General features: G+C 32.8%; 1 protein-coding gene across 2 annotated transcripts in view; it reads right to left on the minus strand.

Moving 5' to 3' along the window:
• The window catches only part of LOC132702295 (uncharacterized), a 70,183-nt gene that overhangs the window by 12,580 nt on the left and 34,008 nt on the right, over positions 1–23,595 (minus strand). For both annotated transcript variants that reach the window (XM_060670843.1, XM_060670844.1), the window contains exons 2-4: positions 11,791–11,985; positions 11,504–11,614; positions 11,286–11,349 (exon numbers count right to left, since the gene is read on the minus strand). In XM_060670843.1, the coding sequence (XP_060526826.1) occupies positions 11,286–11,349; positions 11,504–11,614; positions 11,791–11,945 (330 nt within the window). In that variant the 5' untranslated portion in view covers positions 11,946–11,985. The remainder of the gene's footprint in view (positions 1–11,285; positions 11,350–11,503; positions 11,615–11,790; positions 11,986–23,595) is intronic.

Here is a 23,595-nt window from a genome sequence, read left to right on the forward strand (position 1 = left end):
AAACGATAGTTGTGTCTATTAACGATTCCATTATTTTGAAATCGACTTTCGTCGCTCCATAAAATTTTCGAGAGAAAATTTGCATCTTGGATATACAAATTGGACAATGTCGCTAAGAAATACATTCTTCTAGCATAATCGCCTGGTTCTAGTTTATGAACTAGTTTACTTTTGTACGGGTGAAAAGAGTTTCTATGTAGAATTCTCCACGAAGAACTTATATTAACACCGGTATTTTCTTTTATCTCTGATAGGGATATCTTGGGGTTATTATCAACCTGCTGAATTACAGCAGCAGTATTTTCATTATTTGTAGCCGTCCTGTTCCTATCTCTTTTAGGTTTTATGAAGCTGCCATATTCTCTTAAGTTTTTACATAAACTTGAAAAGGTTTTTGCATCGGGGACTCTTCTATGCGGATAACGCCGTGCGTAAACTCTTTTTGCTTCTCTACAATTGCATCTGCATTCTCCAAACACCAGTAACATGTCTACTTTTTCCTCATTGCTAAATTGCACCATTTTCACATAATAATTCTTAGTTTTTTTTAAACCGAACAAATTTGGATATTTCTTGTGACAAAATGTGACAATGGTTGCCATAGTAACTAACATTCATGGCATATTTGTAAAAATAAGCGTTAATCACATTTTTTATTAATCAAGAAATGTTTACTTTAAATCGGTATAACTTAGAAACGGGTAAAGTAAATAAGTTTGAGTAACCAACAAAAAAGTTTTTAAATAATATGTACTTTTGTATGCGCGTATTTCCAAAGTCTCTGCAATCGAATAATTTTTCGACGCGTCGCGACGCCCAGCTCTTTGCAGGCGTCGAATTTTTTAAACTTTAGGAAATATCTACTTGACCCCACACTTTGACTACTTTTTACATAAATTAAATATTTCTTTTCGTTTTGGACTTATTGGCGTGCGGAGTTTTAAGTGAAAAACCCTGTATATATATATATATATATATATATATATATATATATATATATATAGAAAGTGTCATTTTACTACGTTAGGTTCGGTTCTCACCGATCTGAAACACTTCGGACATTTCCGGGATTTTACCGCACGGGTTTGGGAACAATCGGATGTTCCGGGATGTTTCGGGGATATCATCTGAAAAGAATGGCAACAGCGCAAGTGGAAACTCGCAAGGAAATTGGTACTTGTACACGTCAAAGATGGATTCCCACAATAGTATTTATTGAGGACTCGACCTAAAGATTACTATGGATAAATGGTAAAATATCTTTCAGGTGGTTATGGATAATGCTTCATAATGGTATCCTTTACTACCCAAGAAAAAGCGAAAGATTATCGATTTGAGTTGTTTCACATAACTGAAAGAGGGTCAAAATTGAAAAATATTTACATTTTCTTTTATAACTTTTAGAATAAATTTGATAGATTTTTTTCCTAATGAGAGTTCTCCTACAATTCCCTGTTAAAACACAAGCAAAAATTACTAGTTTAGGTATTCTGCGTTTTAAGTTATTTTGATCCTCGCGGCTTACTTTTCTTGCATGTTTAGAGCTACTGAAAATACTAGAAAATAATTATATACCTATTCAGTTGACATTGTTACGTTTTCTTACGTAAAGTAGTGTGTGCGACTTATAGAAGGGCATGTAAAAAGTGCTTATCTGACGAAGAAATCTTGCTGCTCTTATCTCTTCTTCAGAAGAAGAAAATGACGAAGGTGATGAATTTAAATGGGGACAGAATTTTATCCAGTGAGGAAAACGAAGATATCGATGAAACTGAGAAAGGCTATATACATACATACAGGTAAAAGAAGAGAATTCTGTATTGTTTTTCTTTATTTTTATCGGACGAGATCGTAAACTTGACTAATAAAAAACAATTTCATGGAATCATGATAAAGACGTTGTGGAATTACGTGCTATGATAGTATAAAATTTTATCTGGAAGATTTAGAGAACCAAAAGAAAACCGAATTAATTTGCGGTCTTCCACAAAGAAATATTTATTAAGACCTATCTATCAAGCTTGTCGGAGTCGTAGCAAATACTGCAATATATTTTAATCACTTCGATTTGATGATATTTCTACAACAGCAGAGAGAGAAATACATGATAAACTTGCTCCTATTCGCGATGTAGTTGATAATTTTACAGAAAACTGGTACATACCCAGTAAATATGGGAAATTTGCGATTACATTTTTCTCCTGCCATGTTGAAGTGTATCTAGGAAAGCAAGAAGAAACTCCTGAAAAAAAATCAATTGCTGCACGTAGTAAAGACTTAATCAAACTTAATATAACTCTTGCAGAAGATCTTTTACAAGAAACGCTAACACTATGCGTGCAAAAAAGGACCTACCAAAAAATCTTTTGGATATAAAATCACGTACTGTTTATTCATCTTCTTTTCTATACACTAAAATCCTAACATTAGTATCCAATCTTAACAAACCGAGAAAATGTGTGATATTACTTTCTTCTACTCATCACGATCATGAAATTGCTGATGAAAAGTAAAATTTTAAACCTGAAAACATGCCCGGAAAGGAATAATTCTTATATAACATATGGAAGAAAACTTTTTCTTCAATATATTAGAATGGAAAACTGTAAAGGATCGTCAGGGTTTTACCTATAGAATGTGTAGTAAGGAAAATAAGAAAGGATTCTGAGCAAACTAATCAAGGTGCCAAAAGAGGTCGTTGTAAATATTCCGAAAAATGGGACAAATGCAATAAGTTCGTTTGCGTTCAACACAGTACGTCTATTACAGTTAAGTAGAAGAACCTAAAAATACTGACGAGCATGGGCCACCATCTTAAGGTTGATAAACATTATAATATAACCTTTAAAAAAAAATTTTGTATAAATTCAAAAAATAATGAAATGGTCTTAATGGCATTTAGCAATTTGGCCAGTTTCATTTTCGTTCTAAGTATGTCCAATGTTTGTTTTTTTCCATTCTTTTTTACGAACAACAAAAATTTACGTGCTTAATATTCGATGACAGGTTTAAGAATTTATTTTCATGTTTAGGGCACTTGCAAAATTTTCCCATGTATAAAAATTCTTATTAACAAAAGAAACTCCCGCCCCAGTTTCTTTTTGCATTTGGTGACGAACGCGGTGCAGTTGGTCAACGTTCAAAGTAAAAAGTCCCCACCACCCCTTTATTTTCACCCGCATCGACCAAAGCAATTCCGGTATTAAGGGATGAAAATTTCTTTTTGTTTGATCGCGTTTTCCGTCGCGAGCCGAGAGCCTCGTCGAAGATATTTGCACGGTAAGAAAAAAAAACGATGAAAGATGAAAAACTAACGGTAAGGTTAATGGAAAATTTAATCTTTCATCGGGCCGATAGGTATTTCTTTCGCGGGCGTCTTATTATAGGTTACAATGTTACCCTTTGACGTTTACGACGGTGTATCCTACGGGACGTTTCGTGATTGAATGTCAATATTGTGGGGAGGATTAAATTCGACCGATTCTTCGAAACCAATTCCACGCCAGCCATTGTTTTCCGATTCCGATACCACGGACTTATTTTTTTATCGAATTTTCCGTTACAAAAATAACAAATAATAAAGTTTACTCTTACTTATAAAATTTTCCAATTTTAACGGAATGCCCGTTGCGCAACTCAAACTTCTAAAATTTGAACAAAGCGGTTTTATTGCATTCTGTCGTAAATAAACCCACAGATAAAGTTTATCTAGTCACTTGAGTTATGTTTTACAATAGTAAAAAAAGCAATAGCATTTTGGGGTAAGATGATCTCATAATTGAGTAATTACACATTAATAATATAAATTTATATATATATATATATATATAATATATATATATATATATATATATATATATATATATATATATATATATATATATATATATATATATATATATATATATATATATATATATATATATATATATATATATCAACTCAAAGTCGTTTCTCGTATCCTACTCGCCAACGCTTTCTGTCTCTCCAGTCCTTTTCTTGTAGATTTTTTTTGGTCATTGCGTTTCTTATACCGTCTCCCCATGTGGTTCTGGGACGTCCTTTTTTTCTTTTTTCTGAAGGAACCCAGTTTAATATTTTTTTGGCCATCTATCGTCCGGCATTCGACATACGTGGCCGTACCATTTTAAACTTTTAGCTTCGGTAGTGTCAACAATGGTGGTGTCTATCTTCATTCTTTGTTTTATATCATTGTTACTTATGTTGTCTAGTGTGTTAGTCCACAACAGCGTCTCCAGTAGTCCATTTCCATTGACAATAATCTTTTACGTAAATAATCGGTCATTTCCCATACTTCGGCCCCATAGGTTGTAATACTCTCTACAATGGCCTTATAAATCCTGATTTTAGTTTCTGGTCGAATTTGTGTACTCCACAGTATTCCATTTAACTGCTTTATTGCATGTTTTCCCTGTCGGATGAGGTTATTAATTTCAGCTCCACTAGTGCCACTTTTTGTTATATTTACTCCAAAGTACTCATAGGAATCGACACATTTTATAGTTCCCTGATCTAGGATTAAATCTCAGTTTCCTGACCGTATAGTTTATATCATCCTCATCCTCAGCAAAGATGACCTGGTCATCGGCAAAATGCATTGTGAAGAGTTTATCATTACCAACAGAAATTCCCAAGTTTCGGCAGCTGCGTCTCCAATGTCTTATCGTGGTGTTCAGGTATATCTTAAACAAGGTAGGAGCGATTGCACAGCCCTGCCCTGTAGGCCTTTAGATATTGGAAATTCCTCCGATAATTTCGTTCCCAATTTAAGGCTGCTACTCATATCAGTGTACAAATTTTTGACAGCTTGTATATAGACGTTACACCATTTTCCGACATTTCAGGCCACAGTCTACTGAGGGGAACACTGTCGCAGGCTTTTTTTAAATATATAAATATCATATGTGTTTTTAAATCCCGAGCCATTCTTTTTTCTAGTAGTTGTTTTAAACAAAATAAGTTATCAGAGCATGATCTGCCTGCACGGAAACTATGTTGTTCATCTATATCGTGAATTTGTTGTTCTATTCGTGTTTTAATGATTTTTCCATATAGTCTTCAAAGGGAGTTTGTTACACTAAGTCTTCTATAGTTTGAGCATAATTTCCTGTCACCTTTTTTATGTGAATTCGATATGTAGGCAGTTTTCCATTCTGGGGGTAATTGTTCGCCTCTCAAGAATCAGTTGAAAACAAACGTAAGTAGTTGGAAGAGTAAGTTTGGTCCATTCTTTAAAAGTTCGAACAGCAAAATAAATTGTACAAATAAAAAATAAAATGAAAATTACATCGCATCATAAATTATATAAAATAATAAATTGACGTATTTCGGTGATAAGATAAGCAGTGAGGTTATGTTATGACCGATGATGACAGGTGTTAGTAGGTAAAGTTAGGTTAATGTTTACTTTAATTATTTTTAGTTTCCTTTTATTTTATTGGATTTCCTTCTTTATCCGTGCCAGTGTGTGCCATATTCAGCGAAAATCGTTCAGTTAAATAAAATGCCTGTAAGGTTTTTAATCTTTTAGAATTTCCAATTCCAGACAATTTTTAGCCTTAGCACGTGCATTTTCGTGGACACTACTATCTTCTTTTTATAAATAGGATCCCTATATTGTAAGACATGTCAATATTATGTTTGTTTGTCTAAATTTGCCTATCTATTAGTCCGACATTACATATCGGAGGTTGATGTCCTTATAGAAGCGTTACTATAGAAGTCTGCGTCGATATTTTAGAAGTTGATAAATTATAGGATGATCCAAACATAATATTCAAAATTTAAACGAAAAAATCGTTAAAAGTCATCTAAAAAAATAGGAACATTCCGTTTTTCTCATTTTGAGTGGCATTTAAAAAAAGTGTTTATATAAGTTTGCCTATTAGAAAATGGTGAAGATTTCGAAATCTTAGGAATGAAAAAAGATGATGCGGAACATGGCAGAAATGAAACCAGTAACAATTTTTTTCTTCCTATCATCCCCACAAATGGTTGAACTAAAACCTACAAAACGAATAGTAGAAGAATATAAAAAAATTTGCACGGATTAGCGTGAAGCATTTAATAACATTTTTTTTTATTAACCATTTTTTTAATGGCCTAAATAATAAACTGTTTTTAATTTGTTTTATTTACTATTACCATTTTTTCCATTATTTAGTTTTTTTTTTTCGAAAAAAGTTAAATAGACATGACACCACCATTTTCTATTGAAATGACAATAACAATAAATAAATAAGAACGTTACTTTGCATGAAACTGCTCAAGGCGTTTCTTATTATTTCTGTATCTGAAAATGCTCAGTTAGCTTGAATACAAAATACGAATAATTTAATCAAATATTTATTATCCTTAAATTGTTTAATAATAAGAGTTTTAATTCAATAATGGTGAATTCCTTGTTTTTATAACGTTAATATTATCGTAATATGTTCTTGTTCTATCTTGATATTTAAGATTTTTTGTTTTGTAACATCCTGTACAACAAACGCTTCTAATAGAAGTTATTGACAGATATATTTAGACATACAAACATCACATTTAGCATAAAATTACAAATATGTCATTACATCTAGCAAGTTCCGAGAAATTCAAAAATGGATTAATATATATGTATTACTGTTAGAGCCAGTTTAATTAGGAAGCGTCGGATTTCTATTACTTTTCCCTGTAATTGTAAAATAACTGTCCCCATTCAAATTTCCCGCCACCTCATGCCAGCCAATTATTTTGTCCTGTAGCTCAGGGTGACGCTGGTGAATAGGGATCGGATATTTACTTGGGAATCTCTCTTTATTTATTAGTTTTCTCTATGACCTGCGCCGACATTATCTTGACCTAAAAAGCCTCAGACAACATAAACTAAACAAAACATCGTTAACGCGATAAACAATTTCTTCCTATTTTTAACAGTTTTTTCGTGGCCAGTCGAGCACGGCCTACTAGAGGATTTAAAAGCCTTTCGGCGACAAACCATGACAAAAAATAAAAGAGACAATGGACAATGTCGACGATTCTCACTAGCAGCTGGAAAACGCGCGGGCAAAAAGACAAACCGCAATTTTTTTGAACGCCGGGTAATAATTCCGCACTTTCTACGGGCGCTCAGCTGATTTTATAAGTGAGAGTTAATACATACATAACCGCAACATAAGCCTACTATGCGCCGCAAAATTGCCCTTTCTATCATAAAACGTGATTCCTGCAGATTGATTATTTTAAGGTTATGATGGAATGGAGAGTCAAACTCTACAGTCTGTGACTTAGGTGATGCTCTGGTTGGCGTTATTGTTTTAATAGGCTCCATGTATGGTCGTCTATTCCTAATTATGCAACATTGTAGGCCAACGAATCAAACAAAGCGGTTTGCAGGGCGAGGCTCCGTTTTTCTATCGCCGGTTAAGATAGCTTGCGAAACGTATGGACGTAAAAACAGTTAACGTAAACCAATCCGCGGCGGTAAGTTTCGACTCTCAAGGACATTGAACGGTTACAAGGTTGAGAACACATATTTACATCGCGGCAAGAGTTTACTTTCGTGCTGTCATCGGGTAAAAAAGTGAAAGTTAATAATTACTAACGATGCCGTTACTATGTTAAGTGTTTTAGAACAACGGATTCGGTAGATATCTAACTATTGTTACATGCGCTGCGGGGTAATACGGCAATTTAATTTTGATACGACGCACTGTGGGCCCATTGCCCAAACTGGGTTGCATTAATTCGATTATTTTCTAGTAACTTAAATACCTTTAAGAAAATTATTATTTGGGGCTATAAATTGCCGGTAAATAATAATACAATTTTTTTCAATTTTCCAGCGTTGCCACATTAGTATTTTTCGGGGTATATTTTAAAGATATACCGAAACTAGAATAAAAAAAATTGGAAACATTTTGCAATTACTGCACAGTTTTATTCACAAAGCTTCTGCAGTCACGTGAAATAATTTAACTGTATTTAAGGAAATAGAAAACATACTAGTTAACAAATTCCAAATATATGAACTATTTATCTAAATTAAATTAACTTATTGAAAATATAACTATCTTATTAAATCAACACAGCGAGCAAGAGATCATACTAAACACAAAAAACTTAAAGGATAAGAAAAAGCCTTAGAATTTTTTTTAACCCTAAAACCCACTAGGTAAATTATAATTTTAGTCATTCTCGCTGTCATGACATGTCAGACTCACTACCCATACACTCAAAGTCATATTCGGAGGTCTCCGAAAAATAGTTATTTTTTGTAAGGCATCGAAGCTCTGGGCCTTTAAGTAGAGCCAATATATCAGGTGATGTGGTTTTTTTGGTCTTACAGTTTTTTGCTGGTAACTGGCTATAACGGGGTCAGTGGACACTAATAACATTCGCATCAAGTCTTTATTCGTGGTAATGCGCGATTTTTTTTTGGGTGTGATGCTCGCGATATCGCCGACAATCTTTGTGACGTGCCTCTTGGGAATCCTCAGAGAGCTGCCCAATAGGCACAACACAATGTTTAATAATATAAAGCGGCCTTTGTTTTCAAGGTCTACTCAGCCATTTAAAAAATACGAAAACTAATTTAATGAAGCGATCGGAATAAAAATAGACTTTCTTTTAAACATCTGATATTTATAAAAAATTCTTGGTAAAGTATTTTTAGAGAGCAATACTGTTTTTACATGTTTCAGTATGTTCTTAATTTAACAACATTGACAAATTTTGCATTTTTAATAATGATTTATTCCAACCTAGTTTATGCATGGGGCCCACAGTGCGACGTTGACGTTCCTTTTTTGGAATTATGTTGTACTGCCTGTATAGGCCCAAAAAGATCTTTCTACCGGCAGGTTTCTATATATTTTTTAAAGACATATGTTCTACATTATTAATAACAATATTTCTTAAAAGTTCTATGTTATAAAATAATTTAAATTGCTATTAGACTGGCTATTCGAAAATCGAATAATATACAGGGTGTCTCATTTAAGAAAATTGGGAAACGTATCATTTTGCGGAACGCGGCAACACCGCGTACTTTAAGAAAATATTTTCAATTTGATAATTGCCTAAAGAAAAAAAAATAGTTGGAAAAAAAGTTGAAAAAGTCAATAATCAATAAGTTCGAAACGGTGCATCACAGGCCCATACTCATATATATCATCGAATTTGTCTTTGAAAGGACTATTTAAAAAAATGTAACTTTGTTTTACCACCAGGTATTAGAAATGTGACGATTAGGAAAATAAAATCAAATACAAAGGTCATTTTAATAGAAACAACTTTTGTATTTGATTTGTACATATATATTTAGTTTATATTTCTGGAAATGAGAACTTCCGTCTTCGACGGCGAAAACTTTAACTGGTTGAGAGTATAACTCGACGGGGATGGTTTTTGTTTGTATGCACGTTGGCAGGAAAGTTTTGATTGATGAAAACTACCCTCGCAGGATCAATCCCGGAGGCCACCACATCCTGTAGGGTGTTTAAATTTCACATTATCTATAGATGATATTTTACCTGTGGGATTCCGACTCCCCAAGTTCGTTAGATGCTATGACGCTCTAAAGAAAGTGTTAATCGTAAACTAAAACTCGTCTTTTGCGAGAACTTTGCTATGCATATTAATTTCCCGTTTCTATGTTCTTTTTGATGTATTTGGATGCATTATCAGTATCCGCCGGTCCTATTGCTTAATACAAACGAATGACTTGGAGTTTTGTACTTGTCTTGTGTGGAGTATGCTCAGTAATTGTCATGCGGAGCTACCACGAGTACCTAATCAGTTTGTGAAGTAAAGTTGTGAAGACAGACATAATAACGGTATTAGTCACAATAGGGCTTTGCTTCTGTCAGAGGCCAAGTAACTTGCAACCTAACAAAGCCTTGCATTTTTTCACCTCACATCGCATGCATAATCAAACTAACCAAATCAATGGCAAGGAGGCATGAGAAAATATTTCTCGCAGTAAATTTACATACATAGCAATTAACTTATCTCGAACGATCGAACGCGATTTTTGTTTGATTAATACCGGTCGGTTTTAATTTATGATCGGCATATAATTAGATACGTTTTTCCTCTCGAACCGAGTTTACTTTCTCACCGCCTATGCTAATGAGTTGAAAACAAATTTCTGATAGTGTAAGTGCGCTCGACATAACCGAAAGATTTTCCAACAAGAATGACGTCGATGTTTTTTCACCTGGCGAGTTTTGAGAATTGCTCATTTTGTGCAGCAAACGTTTCATCTCGTTCTATATGATCTTTTCGTGTTTTTCTTGACCACAATGTGGTGTTTCTGGTATTTTATCTGCCTCTTTATACCAGTGCTATCTACGTGAGCTATCCACGAGTCCCTGTAACCCTCCTTGCTTCTGATTTGAGGTTATTTCTACACTGAGTTGTTATTAGTTAGTTAACAGTCTATTTGGGTCTCTAAGAGTTATCTTAGAGCTAATTCATTGATACCACTATCGAAGACGTTCAGCTTAAATTTCTTGGAAGATTATGGAGGTTATAGCAAATTGTTGGAGATCATCAAGCTAACGGATGATATCCCGGAATATAGTGTCATCACATTTTTTCATTTTCATTTTTTCATATATATATATATATATATATATATATATATATATATATATATATATATATATATATATATATATATATATATATATATATATATATATATATATATATATATATATATATATATATATATATATATATATATATATATATATCCGTTCGTTGTTTGACCCTGGAGTAGGATCATTCGCCTGACGTTTCGCCAAAATATCACTTGGCATCTTCAGAGGCCGCGCGTCCATGTCACTCGTACTTGTCCGCACTTAAGTCATAAGTTAGGGGGAATTATATTGAAAAATAAAAAAAATGGTTGCTCTACTTTGTTTCTTTCATATTCAGGCCGGGAAATTTTGGCGTTGCCCTAGTATTTTCCTGATAGGCAATCGTGTTGGGCCTAGAAAATACTCTAATATTGGGTCTATTCGCGTCAAGTTTTGAAGGTTAACGCTGCGATTGTAGATCAGGCAATTATCGGGAGTAACAATTTTCATTAATAATGTCAAATCGTCAGAAAAGAAACAAAATCATAAATGTATAAGATGGGTTGGAAGAGAAGGGACCAAATGGAATCCCTGAGGCTTGATGGAACTAATATTTGATCAGATAATATAGTTTGTAACCCGACCAAGTAGAGAGCCTACAGGTTTATGTGAAAATATACCTTACTCTCTAAATCTCACCTGGTTATCGTACTCAACGGGTATCATGTTGTTGCGGCCGACCCCATCGCCGCGCTTTCCGAATCTGAAAGATAGTTTTCGTTTATTTTTTGCACGTCAAAAGCTGCAACAAACATTCACAACCGGAAGCTTCGTCACACAGCTGCGCGACAATCCCCCCAAGCTTCGCGAGCCTCAGCCAAGGGCTGCTCGACCTAAGCAACGGTACAAATGCTCACCTAGGACGCGCCCTGTCCGCGTACAGCCTGTCCAGTTCTTGTAGCCTGAGCATGTTCAACGCCCTCTGAACCTTCGGACCGACATCGGACGACATCGGCACACTCCGCACACTACCTAACACCAGGCGGGCATTAGCATTGTAGTTGATTAGATTCGATCAAAAACGCTCGTCATGGCGAATAGTTTTCGGACATGGCGATGCACACCAAGACAGGGCACATTATAGGCGCACATATTCTCGACCCCATTCACTCAAAGTGAATCTTTCAAAGAGGGATTACTTTACCTAGGCCTGGCGACTGACGAATACAGCTGATCCAGCTTCATCAGCTCCCTGAACATGTCCTCGCTGCGGGGGGACGGGGCAGCGTTGCCTACGTCTCCGCCTAGCACGGCCACGATCACACCCAAAACTACCCATTTCAGAGTGGACCACAACATGTCGGATGCCTGTGGGTCCTTTGCAGCTGAAGTTGTATTTCTGAAATGAAGTTTGTGTCTGTGAAAATTAAAAAACGCCGTGTACCGGATGTCCTATTTTCGATGCCGCACGCACATACTGCCATACTTTTCTGAGACTTGAAAAATAGTAAATATAATGAAATTTCCGATATCACAATTTGACACTCCTCTACAAAAGAATATTGGTTCTTTGTCCTAAATCTTATTTTATGATTTTCAGGTTAACTATGAACAAAAACGAAATGTATTTTTTCTCATATAAAGTTTGCTTTTGTGGTAGTTATAATAATAATAATACAGGGTAGGGTGTTTACATTCACATAGTGCCGCTAGATGGTATTTGAGTGATAAACAATGATCAGGTGTTTTGTACAATCTAAAAAAAGAAAGTAGAGTATAGAAAAGTGTAGTTCTCAGTCCTAATAAAAGTAATCCTGATAAGAAGTTTTTACCTATACGAGAACAACAAAGACACCATCTTATCACTAAAAAAGTGTTTAACGACTTGAAAATTAATTTAAATTTGCGAAAAAGTAAAGCAAAGCTTTTAGCCTCTACGTCAATATATCAAGGATCAGCAGGCTACACATGAAATATTTTCAACGTTGTCCACAAAATAAGATGGACTTTGTTTTTGACCCTGACCTGGTACAAAGAGCTTAAAAGCTGTTTCATTACACAACAGAAATAAATTTCCAACTATTCCACTCGGTCACTAAGTATATCTAAAAGAAAATTATGAAATTGTTAAAATTTTGATTGAGATTTTAAGATGGTGGGATTTTTAATTGGATTACAGAGCGGTTATTCAAAGCATCCCTGTTATCTATGCTTATGGCATAGCAGAGCAGAGTATATTCAACGGCCGTGGCCTGTAAAAACGAAACAATGTGTCTGAAAACAAAATTTTTCCCGAAGTTATTTCCGACGCGGGGAGCAGTTTTAAAGCAGTGTTTGGATTTTTAGGAAATAACAAAGCCGGTTGAGAATATGATAAACATTTTTAAGGTTGTGGGCTGCAGGATGTCATTGTTGTATGCTCGTTTAATTAAGTTTAAAAACAATATAGGAGCGTATTCAAAAGAACGAGCAGACCGTTTTCATCAGGACATTAAGAGCTTCGAAAAACGAACATGTTGGGATATTATATTTTGGAATTATTGAGAGAAAGTACTTATGAACATCACAGAAATTTTCGACTCTTTTGTAAATTATTTTGATAATAAAACATAAACATATTTATTTGGATTGGTTTATTTTTAATTAAAAATTACAACCACAGATTTGGAAAAATATCGTTCCATCGATCTTCTAAATACAAAAGCAATATTTTTTGTAATCTAATTACGACGTAAAATATAGAAATTTTATGCTTTAAATACTTATACTTATTTTTATTTTTCAAAACCTTGTTAAACACAAACAATAACTTAGAAACTTATTTTGATTTAACCTCCAACATTATTATCCCTTAGACTTTTGGTAATACGGTCCTGTTACGTTGTTTTATTTAAAACATATTGTCGCAGGACCTTATAAAACTTTTTTTTTAAAGAAAGCTCCACATGCTAATTTTTTTTATTTCTCCTCCGTTAAACTTTTTTTTGGTGAACTATAGTTAAATTTAATTTATTATATTTTATAAGTATAAATCAAACTTGGGAATTCTAATTTAAACCGAATTATACAAAAAAAATTATACGAAAAAACAAAATGTTGATTTCTGATTTTAAATATACACACAAAAATACATACGGCTTTCAAAATCTAATTGATTGTACTATTTTTTAAGTCTTAAAAAATTAGATCGCAACCTGAGACTTTTAAATCAATGGGCAAAGGAAAACTCACTCCCCAATTTTCGCCCCTAGGACGATTTAAATTAAAATACCTCCGAAAGATTTACGCAGGAGGCCATCGAGTTAAATGAAATTTTAAATCATTTTGCGCAATTTTTCACGAGCCCGGCAGTCCGAAACTTTGGGCGCGGATAAACTCTTCGTCTCCCGTTGGATATTCGTGTGTTCCGGAAAACACCAAAATAAAGCCCGGAAAATTCCTCGTAACTTGTGTGCGGTGTTTCTTACTAAATCCAACGAATCCATTATTCACAAATTTAAATTTGTTTTTTTCTTAATTTCGAAATTTTTAGATTAAGAAGATTTCAGCAATTTTTCTGCTATAGTGGATTTAGAATGTTTACGATTTGGATTCGGAGAATGTTAAGAATTGGGATTTTTATTAATGTTCGTTTAGATTTTGTGATAGATGAGTTAAAACTGTAAATATTTAGAGGAATTCGATTTTTGTGTATCGCGAGTTTTAATCTGTAATAGATGCAGATCTTTAATATTAAATCCAGTATTACTTATTACTTATTAATATTTAGTATATAATATATAATACAGTAATATAATTTTGCTGCTGTAATAGATGTAGATTTTTTATGTTGAATTGCTGCTGTAATAGATTGTAGGATTTTTATATTGAATCCAGTATTAATAGTCGGAGGTTATAGCAGAGTTAAGGATTACAAAATTTGGAGGAATAGGATTTTTGTATAAGGTTCGTATCGTATTAATAATTGGAGATTGTAGCAGAGTTAAGGATTACAAAATTTGGAGGAATTCAATTTTGGTAAGACTTTCTTTTTGCTGCTCTAATGAATATAGATTTTTTATATTGAATTATAAATATTTAGAGGAAGATTATACATGCAATAAAAAATACAAAAGGAGGCAAGGCTGCGGATCCGGATGAAATCCCAATCGAATTAATAAAACTCATTGATGAAGATGTAATTGATGTCTTGACTGACCTGTTTAACACCATATGTCGGACGGGCACAATACCTAGACAGTGGCTCCATTCGACCTTCGTTGCCATCCCCAAGAAGTCAAACGCCACACCTTGTGCTGATCATCGAACCATATCTCTAATGAGTCATACACTAAAGATGTTCCTTAAAATTATTCACAATCGTATTTTCAGAACCCTTGAAACGGATATGAGTAACACCCAGTTTGGTTTTAGAAATGGATTTGGTACAACAGAGGAGATGTCTCGATATGAACCAAGATATATACCTGGGGTTCATTGATTTCGAGAAAGCCTTCGATAAGGTGAAACATGAAAAACTAATAGAAATTCTAATGGCTAAAAACATTGACAAGAGCGACATCAATATAATATCAACACTGTATTGGAACCAAACAGCAAGGGCCAGGTTAGACGATCAATATACCGAGGACATCCAAATACTGAGGGGCGTACGACAGGGCTATGTTCTGTCGCCATTGCTCTTTAATGTCTATAGTGAGGCCATATTCCGGAAAGCGTTGGATGATTGCTCAGAGAAGTTCTCAACAACTTTCGATTCGCCCATCGACGATTTGCAGGTTAAAGATCAACCTTAACAAAACAAAAATTATGGTCGCCACTAAATCACCACCATCGAAAGAGTGGACTCATACAAATACTTGGGAACGTGGATGACCTCGGGCATTGACCACACCAAGGAAATAAAAACCCGAATTGAAGCAGCACGAACAGCGTTTGTCAGGCTCGGAAAGTTCTTCACCAACAGATACATAAGTTTGACTCTGTCCTTTTGTATGGTATGGAAGCATGGACGCTGAAGCAGGTGCATATAAATAAACTGGTCGCACTTGAGCTCTGGTGTTACAGAAGGATCCTGAGGATATCGTGGACGGAAAGCATCTCAAATGCTGAGGTGCACAGAAGGATGGGATGTGAACCGAAAATTCTGGTGACAATCAAAAAACGAAAACTTGAATATATGGGACGTCTAATGAGGGGCCCGAGATATGGCTTGATACAACTAATTATTCAGGGAAAAATCCGAGGAAAAAGAAGTGTCGGAAGGCGAAAAATATCCTGGCTGAGAAATCTGAGGGATTGGTTCGGATGTAGCAGCACCGAGCTGTTTAGAGCGGCTGTCAACAGGGTCCGCATTGCCATGATGGTTTCCAACCTTCGATAGATGATGGAATTTTAAGAAGAAGAGGAGGAATTTGATTTTTGTTTACCGTCAATTTTGCTGCACTAAAAGATGCAGATTTTTAATAATGAATTCATATATCATAGCAGATTAATAATATTTAGAGAAATTCGATTTTTTTACCGTCAATTTTGCTGCTCTATTAGATAGAGATTTTTAAGATTAAATCCAGTATTAAAAATTATAGATTATAGCACATTTAAAGATATCAAAAGTTGGAGGAATTGGATTTTTGTTTAACGTTCGTTTTGCTGCTGTAATAGATATAGAATTTTTATATCGAATTCAGTATTATAAATTATATATCATAGCATAGTATATTTAGCACAGTTAAGGATTGTAAACAGTTAGAGGGATTCGATTTTTGGTTACCTTCAGTTTTGCTGCAGTAATAGATGTAGATGTTTAATAGTAAATCCAGTTTTAAAAATTATAGATTTTTACACATTTAAGAATTTGATATTTGTCATCCGGTTTGGAAAACTTACAAATTATGTCTAAAATTTTATCAATTCGATAATAACGGAAAAAATCTATTTGAGAAAAACTAGAGTTACCTACGTCGCAAGTTCATTAGTGAAATTTTTCATATCTTTAGCCTCTTAAAATTCAAATTGAATCATCATATTCCCATTAAGAAATTTAAATATTGTAAGAGTATCGAAGATTTCTTTTCTACTTGCGGAAGTCATTTTCACAACGCCTCACCCTTAGCGACAAAACCTTTGACTTTAGCAATATTTTTTTTAATTTCAGGAGAGTAAATTATTTCTTTTTCTCAAATCGTGTGCATAATCCTATAAAAAATTGTAAAAAAATTAAAAAAGGGCCTATTCGATGATAAGGGGAAAAATCTATTTGAGAAAAACTAGATAGGAGCTACCTACGTCGCAAGTTCATTGGTGAAATTTTTCATATCTTTAGCCTCTTAAAATTCAAATTGAATCATCATACTCCCATCAAAAAATTTAAATATTGTAAGAGTATCGAAGATTTCTTTTCTACTTGCGGAAGTCATTTTCACGACGCCTCACCCTTAGCGACAGAACCTTTGACTTTAACAATTTTTTTTTTAATTTCAGGAGAGTAAATTATTTCTTTTTCTCAAATCGTGTGCATAATCCTATAAAAAATTGTTAAGAAATTAAAAAATTCGATGATAAGGGAAAAAATCTATTTGAGAAAAACTAGATAGGAGTTACTTATGTCGAAAGTTCATTGGTGAAATTTTTCATATCTTTAGCCTCTTAAAATTCAAATTGAATCATCATACTCCCATTAAAAAATTTAAATATTGTAAGAGTATCGAAGATTTCTTTTCTACTTGCGGAAGTCATTTTCACAACGCCTCACCCTTAGCGACAAAACCTTTGACTTTAGCAATATTTTTTTTAATTTCAGGAGAGTAAATTATTTCTTTTTCTCAAATCGTGTGCATAATCCTATAAAAAATTGTAAAAAAATTAAAAAAGGGCCTATTCGATGATAAGGGGAAAAATCTATTTGAGAAAAACTAGATAGGAGCTACCTACGTCGCAAGTTCATTGGTGAAATTTTTCATATCTTTAGCCTCTTAAAATTCAAATTGAATCATCATACTCCCATTAAAAAATTTTAATATTGTAAGATTATCGAAGATTTCTTTTCTACTTGCGGAAGTCATTTTCACAACGCCTCACCCTTAGCGACAGAACCTTTGACTTTAACAATTTTTTTTTTAATTTCAGGAGAGTAAATTATTTCTTTTTCTCAAATCGTGTGCATAATCCTATAAAAAATTGTTAAGAAATTAAAAAATTCGATGATAAGGGAAAAAATCTATTTGAGAAAAACTAGATAGGAGTTACTTATGTCGAAAGTTCATTGGTGAAATTTTTCATATCTTTAGCCTCTTAAAATTCAAATTGAATCATCATACTCCCATTAAAAAATTTAAATATTGTAAGAGTATCGAAGATTTCTTTTCTACTTGCGGAAGTCATTTTCACAACGCCTCACCCTTAGCGACAAAACCTTTGACTTTAGCAATATTTTTTTTAATTTCAGGAGAGTAAATTATTTCTTTTTCTCAAATCGTGTGCATAATCCTATAAAAAATTGTAAAAAAATTAAAAAAGGGCCTATTCGATGATAAGGGGAAAAATCTATTTGAGAAAAACTAGATAGGAGCTACCTACGTCGCAAGTTCATTGGTGAAATTGTTCATATCTTTAGCCTCTTAAAATTCAAATTGAATCATCATACTCCCATTAAAAAATTTAAATATTGTAAGAGTATCGAAGATTTCTTTTCTACTTGCGGAAGTCATTTTCACAACGCCTCACCCTTAGCGACAGAACCTTTGACTTTAACAATTTTTTTTTTAATTTCAGGAGAGTAAATTATTTCTTTTTCTCAAATCGTGTGCATAATCCTATAAAAAATTGTTAAGAAATTAAAAAATTCGATGATAAGGGAAAAAATCTATTTGAGAAAAACTAGATAGGAGTTACTTATGTCGAAAGTTCATTGGTGAAATTTTTCATATCTTTAGCCTCTTAAAATTCAAATTGAATCATCATACTCCCATTAAAAAATTTAAATATTGTAAGAGTATCGAAGATTTCTTTTCTACTTGCGGAAGTCATTTTCACAACGCCTCACCCTTAGCGACAAAACCTTTGACTTTAGCAATATTTTTTTTAATTTCAGGAGAGTAAATTATTTCTTTTTCTCAAATCGTGTGCATAATCCTATAAAAAATTGTAAAAAAATTAAAAAAGGGCCTATTCGATGATAAGGGGAAAAATCTATTTGAGAAAAACTAGATAGGAGCTACCTACGTCGCAAGTTCATTGGTGAAATTGTTCATATCTTTAGCCTCTTAAAATTCAAATTGAATCATCATACTCCCATCAAAAAATTTAAATATTGTAAGAGTATCGAAGATTTCTTTTCTACTTGCGGAAGTCATTTTCACGACGCCTCACCCTTAGCGACAGAACCTTTGACTTTAACAATTTTTTTTTTTAATTTCAGGAGAGTAAATTATTTCTTTTTCTCAAATCGTGTGCATAATCCTATAAAAAATTGTTAAGAAATTAAAAAATTCGATGATAAGGGAAAAAATCTATTTGAGAAAAACTAGATAGGAGTTACTTATGTCGAAAGTTCATTGGTGAAATTTTTCATATCTTTAGCCTCTTAAAATTCAAATTGAATCATCATACTCCCATTAAAAAATTTAAATATTGTAAGAGTATCGAAGATTTCTTTTCTACTTGCGGAAGTCATTTTCACAACGCCTCACCCTTAGCGACAAAACCTTTGACTTTAGCAATATTTTTTTTAATTTCAGGAGAGTAAATTATTTCTTTTTCTCAAATCGTGTGCATAATCCTATAAAAAATTGTAAAAAAATTAAAAAAGGGCCTATTCGATGATAAGGGGAAAAATCTATTTGAGAAAAACTAGATAGGAGCTACCTACGTCGCAAGTTCATTGGTGAAATTTTTCATATCTTTAGCCTCTTAAAATTCAAATTGAATCATCATACTCCCATTAAAAAATTTTAATATTGTAAGATTATCGAAGATTTCTTTTCTACTTGCGGAAGTCATTTTCACAACGCCTCACCCTTAGCGACAGAACCTTTGACTTTAACAATTTTTTTTTTAATTTCAGGAGAGTAAATTATTTCTTTTTCTCAAATCGTGTGCATAATCCTATAAAAAATTGTTAAGAAATTAAAAAATTCGATGATAAGGGAAAAAATCTATTTGAGAAAAACTAGATAGGAGTTACTTATGTCGAAAGTTCATTGGTGAAATTTTTCATATCTTTAGCCTCTTAAAATTCAAATTGAATCATCATACTCCCATTAAAAAATTTAAATATTGTAAGAGTATCGAAGATTTCTTTTCTACTTGCGGAAGTCATTTTCACAACGCCTCACCCTTAGCGACAAAACCTTTGACTTTAGCAATATTTTTTTTAATTTCAGGAGAGTAAATTATTTCTTTTTCTCAAATCGTGTGCATAATCCTATAAAAAATTGTAAAAAAATTAAAAAAGGGCCTATTCGATGATAAGGGGAAAAATCTATTTGAGAAAAACTAGATAGGAGCTACCTACGTCGCAAGTTCATTGGTGAAATTTTTCATATCTTTAGCCTCTTAAAATTCAAATTGAATCATCATACTCCCATCAAAAAATTTAAATATTGTAAGAGTATCGAAGATTTCTTTTCTACTTGCGGAAGTCATTTTCACGACGCCTCACCCTTAGCGACAGAACCTTTGACTTTAACAATTTTTTTTTTAATTTCAGGAGAGTAAATTATTTCTTTTTCTCAAATCGTGTGCATAATCCTATAAAAAATTGTTAAGAAATTAAAAAATTCGATGATAAGGGAAAAAATCTATTTGAGAAAAACTAGATAGGAGTTACTTATGTCGAAAGTTCATTGGTGAAATTTTTCATATCTTTAGCCTCTTAAAATTCAAATTGAATCATCATACTCCCATTAAAAAATTTAAATATTGTAAGAGTATCGAAGATTTCTTTTCTACTTGCGGAAGTCATTTTCACAACGCCTCACCCTTAGCGACAAAACCTTTGACTTTAGCAATATTTTTTTTAATTTCAGGAGAGTAAATTATTTCTTTTTCTCAAATCGTGTGCATAATCCTATAAAAAATTGTAAAAAAATTAAAAAAGGGCCTATTCGATGATAAGGAGAAAAATCTATTTGAGAAAAACTAGATAGGAGCTACCTACGTCGCAAGTTCATTGGTGAAATTTTTCATATCTTTAGCCTCTTAAAATTCAAATTGAATCATCATACTCCCATTAAAAAATTTTAATATTGTAAGATTATCGAAGATTTCTTTTCTACTTGCGGAAGTCATTTTCACAACGCCTCACCCTTAGCGACAGAACCTTTGACTTTAACAATTTTTTTTTTAATTTCAGGAGAGTAAATTATTTCTTTTTCTCAAATCGTGTGCATAATCCTATAAAAAATTGTTAAGAAATTAAAAAATTCGATGATAAGGGAAAAAATCTATTTGAGAAAAACTAGATAGGAGTTACTTATGTCGAAAGTTCATTGGTGAAATTTTTCATATCTTTAGCCTCTTAAAATTCAAATTGAATCATCATACTCCCATTAAAAAATTTAAATATTGTAAGAGTATCGAAGATTTCTTTTCTACTTGCGGAAGTCATTTTCACAACGCCTCACCCTTAGCGACAAAACCTTTGACTTTAGCAATATTTTTTTTAATTTCAGGAGAGTAAATTATTTCTTTTTCTCAAATCGTGTGCATAATCCTATAAAAAATTGTAAAAAAATTAAAAAAGGGCCTATTCGATGATAAGGGGAAAAATCTATTTGAGAAAAACTAGATAGGAGCTACCTACGTCGCAAGTTCATTGGTGAAATTGTTCATATCTTTAGCCTCTTAAAATTCAAATTGAATCATCATACTCCCATTAAAAAATTTAAATATTGTAAGAGTATCGAAGATTTCTTTTCTACTTGCGGAAGTCATTTTCACGACGCCTCACCCTTAGCGACAGAACCTTTGACTTTAACAATTTTTTTTTTTAATTTCAGGAGAGTAAATTATTTCTTTTTCTCAAATCGTGTGCATAATTCTATAAAAAATTGTTAAAAAATTAAAAAAGGGCCTATTCGATGATAAGGGGAAAAATCTATTTGAGAAAAACTAGATAGGAGCTACCTACGTCGCAAGTTCATTGGTGAAATTGTTCATATCTTTAGCCTCTTAAAATTCAAATTGAATCATCATACTCCCATTAAAAAATTTAAATATTGTAAGAGTATCGAAGATTTCTCTTCTACTTGCGGAAGTCATTTTCACAACGCCTCACCCTTAGCGACAAAACCTTTGACTTCAACTTAATATAATAATAAATATTTTTTTTAATTTCAGGAGAGTAAATTATTTCTTTTTCTCAAATCGTGTGCATAATTCTATAAAAAATTGTTAAAAAATAAAAAAAGGGCCTGTTCGATGATAAGGGAAAAAATCTATTTGAGAAAAACTAGATAGGAGCTACCTACGTCGCAAGTTCATTGGTGAAATTTTTCATATCTTTAGCCTCTTAAAATTCAAATTGAATCATCATATTCCCATTAAAAAATTTAAATATTGTAAGAGTATCGAAGATTTCTTTTCTACTTGCGAAAGTCATTTTCACGACGCCTCACCCTTAGCGACAAAACCTTTGACTTTAACAATGTTTTTTTTTAATTTCAGGAGAGTAAATTATTTCTTTTTGTCAAATCGTGTGCATAATCCTATAAAAAATTGTAAAAAAATTAAAAAAGGGCCTATTCGATGATAAGGGGAAAAATCTATTTGAGAAAAACTAGATAGGAGCTACCTACGTCGCAAGTTCATTGGTGAAATTTTTCATATCTTTAGCCTCTTAAAATTCAAATTGAATCATCATACTCCCATTAAAAAATTTAAATATTGTAAGAGTATCGAAGATTTCTTTTCTACTTGCGGAAGTCATTTTCACAACGCCTCACCCTTAGCGACAGAACCTTTGACTTTAACAATTTTTTTTTTTAATTTCAGGAGAGTAAATTATTTCTTTTTCTCAAATCGTGTGCATAATTCTATAAAAAATTGTTAAAAAATTAAAAAAGGGCCTATTCGATGATAAGGGGAAAAATCTATTTGAGAAAAACTAGATAGGAGCTACCTACGTCGCAAGTTCATTGGTGAAATTGTTCATATCTTTAGCCTCTTAAAATTCAAATTGAATCATCATACTCCCATTAAAAAATTTAAATATTGTAAGAGTATCGAAGATTTCTCTTCTACTTGCGGAAGTCATTTTCACAACGCCTCACCCTTAGCGACAGAACCTTTGACTTTAACAATTTTTTTTTTTAATTTCAGGAGAGTAAATTATTTCTTTTTCTCAAATCGTGTGCATAATTCTATAAAAAATTGTTAAAAAATTAAAAAAGGGCCTATTCGATGATAAGGGGAAAAATCTATTTGAGAAAAACTAGATAGGAGCTACCTACGTCGCAAGTTCATTGGTGAAATTGTTCATATCTTTAGCCTCTTAAAATTCAAATTGAATCATCATACTCCCATTAAAAAATTTAAATATTGTAAGAGTATCGAAGATTTCTCTTCTACTTGCGGAAGTCATTTTCACAACGCCTCACCCTTAGCGACAAAACCTTTGACTTCAACTTAATATAATAATAAATATTTTTTTTAATTTCAGGAGAGTAAATTATTTCTTTTTCTCAAATCGTGTGCATAATTCTATAAAAAATTGTTAAAAAATAAAAAAAGGGCCTGTTCGATGATAAGGGAAAAAATCTATTTGAGAAAAACTAGATAGGAGCTACCTACGTCGCAAGTTCATTGGTGAAATTTTTCATATCTTAAAATTCAAATTGAATCATCATATTCCCATTAAAAAATTTAAATATTGTAAGAGTATCGAAGATTTCTTTTCTACTTGCGAAAGTCATTTTCACGACGCCTCACCCTTAGCCACAAAACCTTTGACTTTAACAATGTTTTTTTTTAATTTCAGGAGAGTAAATTATTTCTTTTTCTCAAATCG

Source organism: Cylas formicarius, unplaced genomic scaffold (assembly GCF_029955315.1).
Source record: "Cylas formicarius isolate icCylForm1 unplaced genomic scaffold, icCylForm1.1 PGA_scaffold_5__7_contigs__length_24384050, whole genome shotgun sequence".
Lineage (NCBI taxonomy): Eukaryota > Metazoa > Arthropoda > Insecta > Coleoptera > Brentidae > Cylas > Cylas formicarius.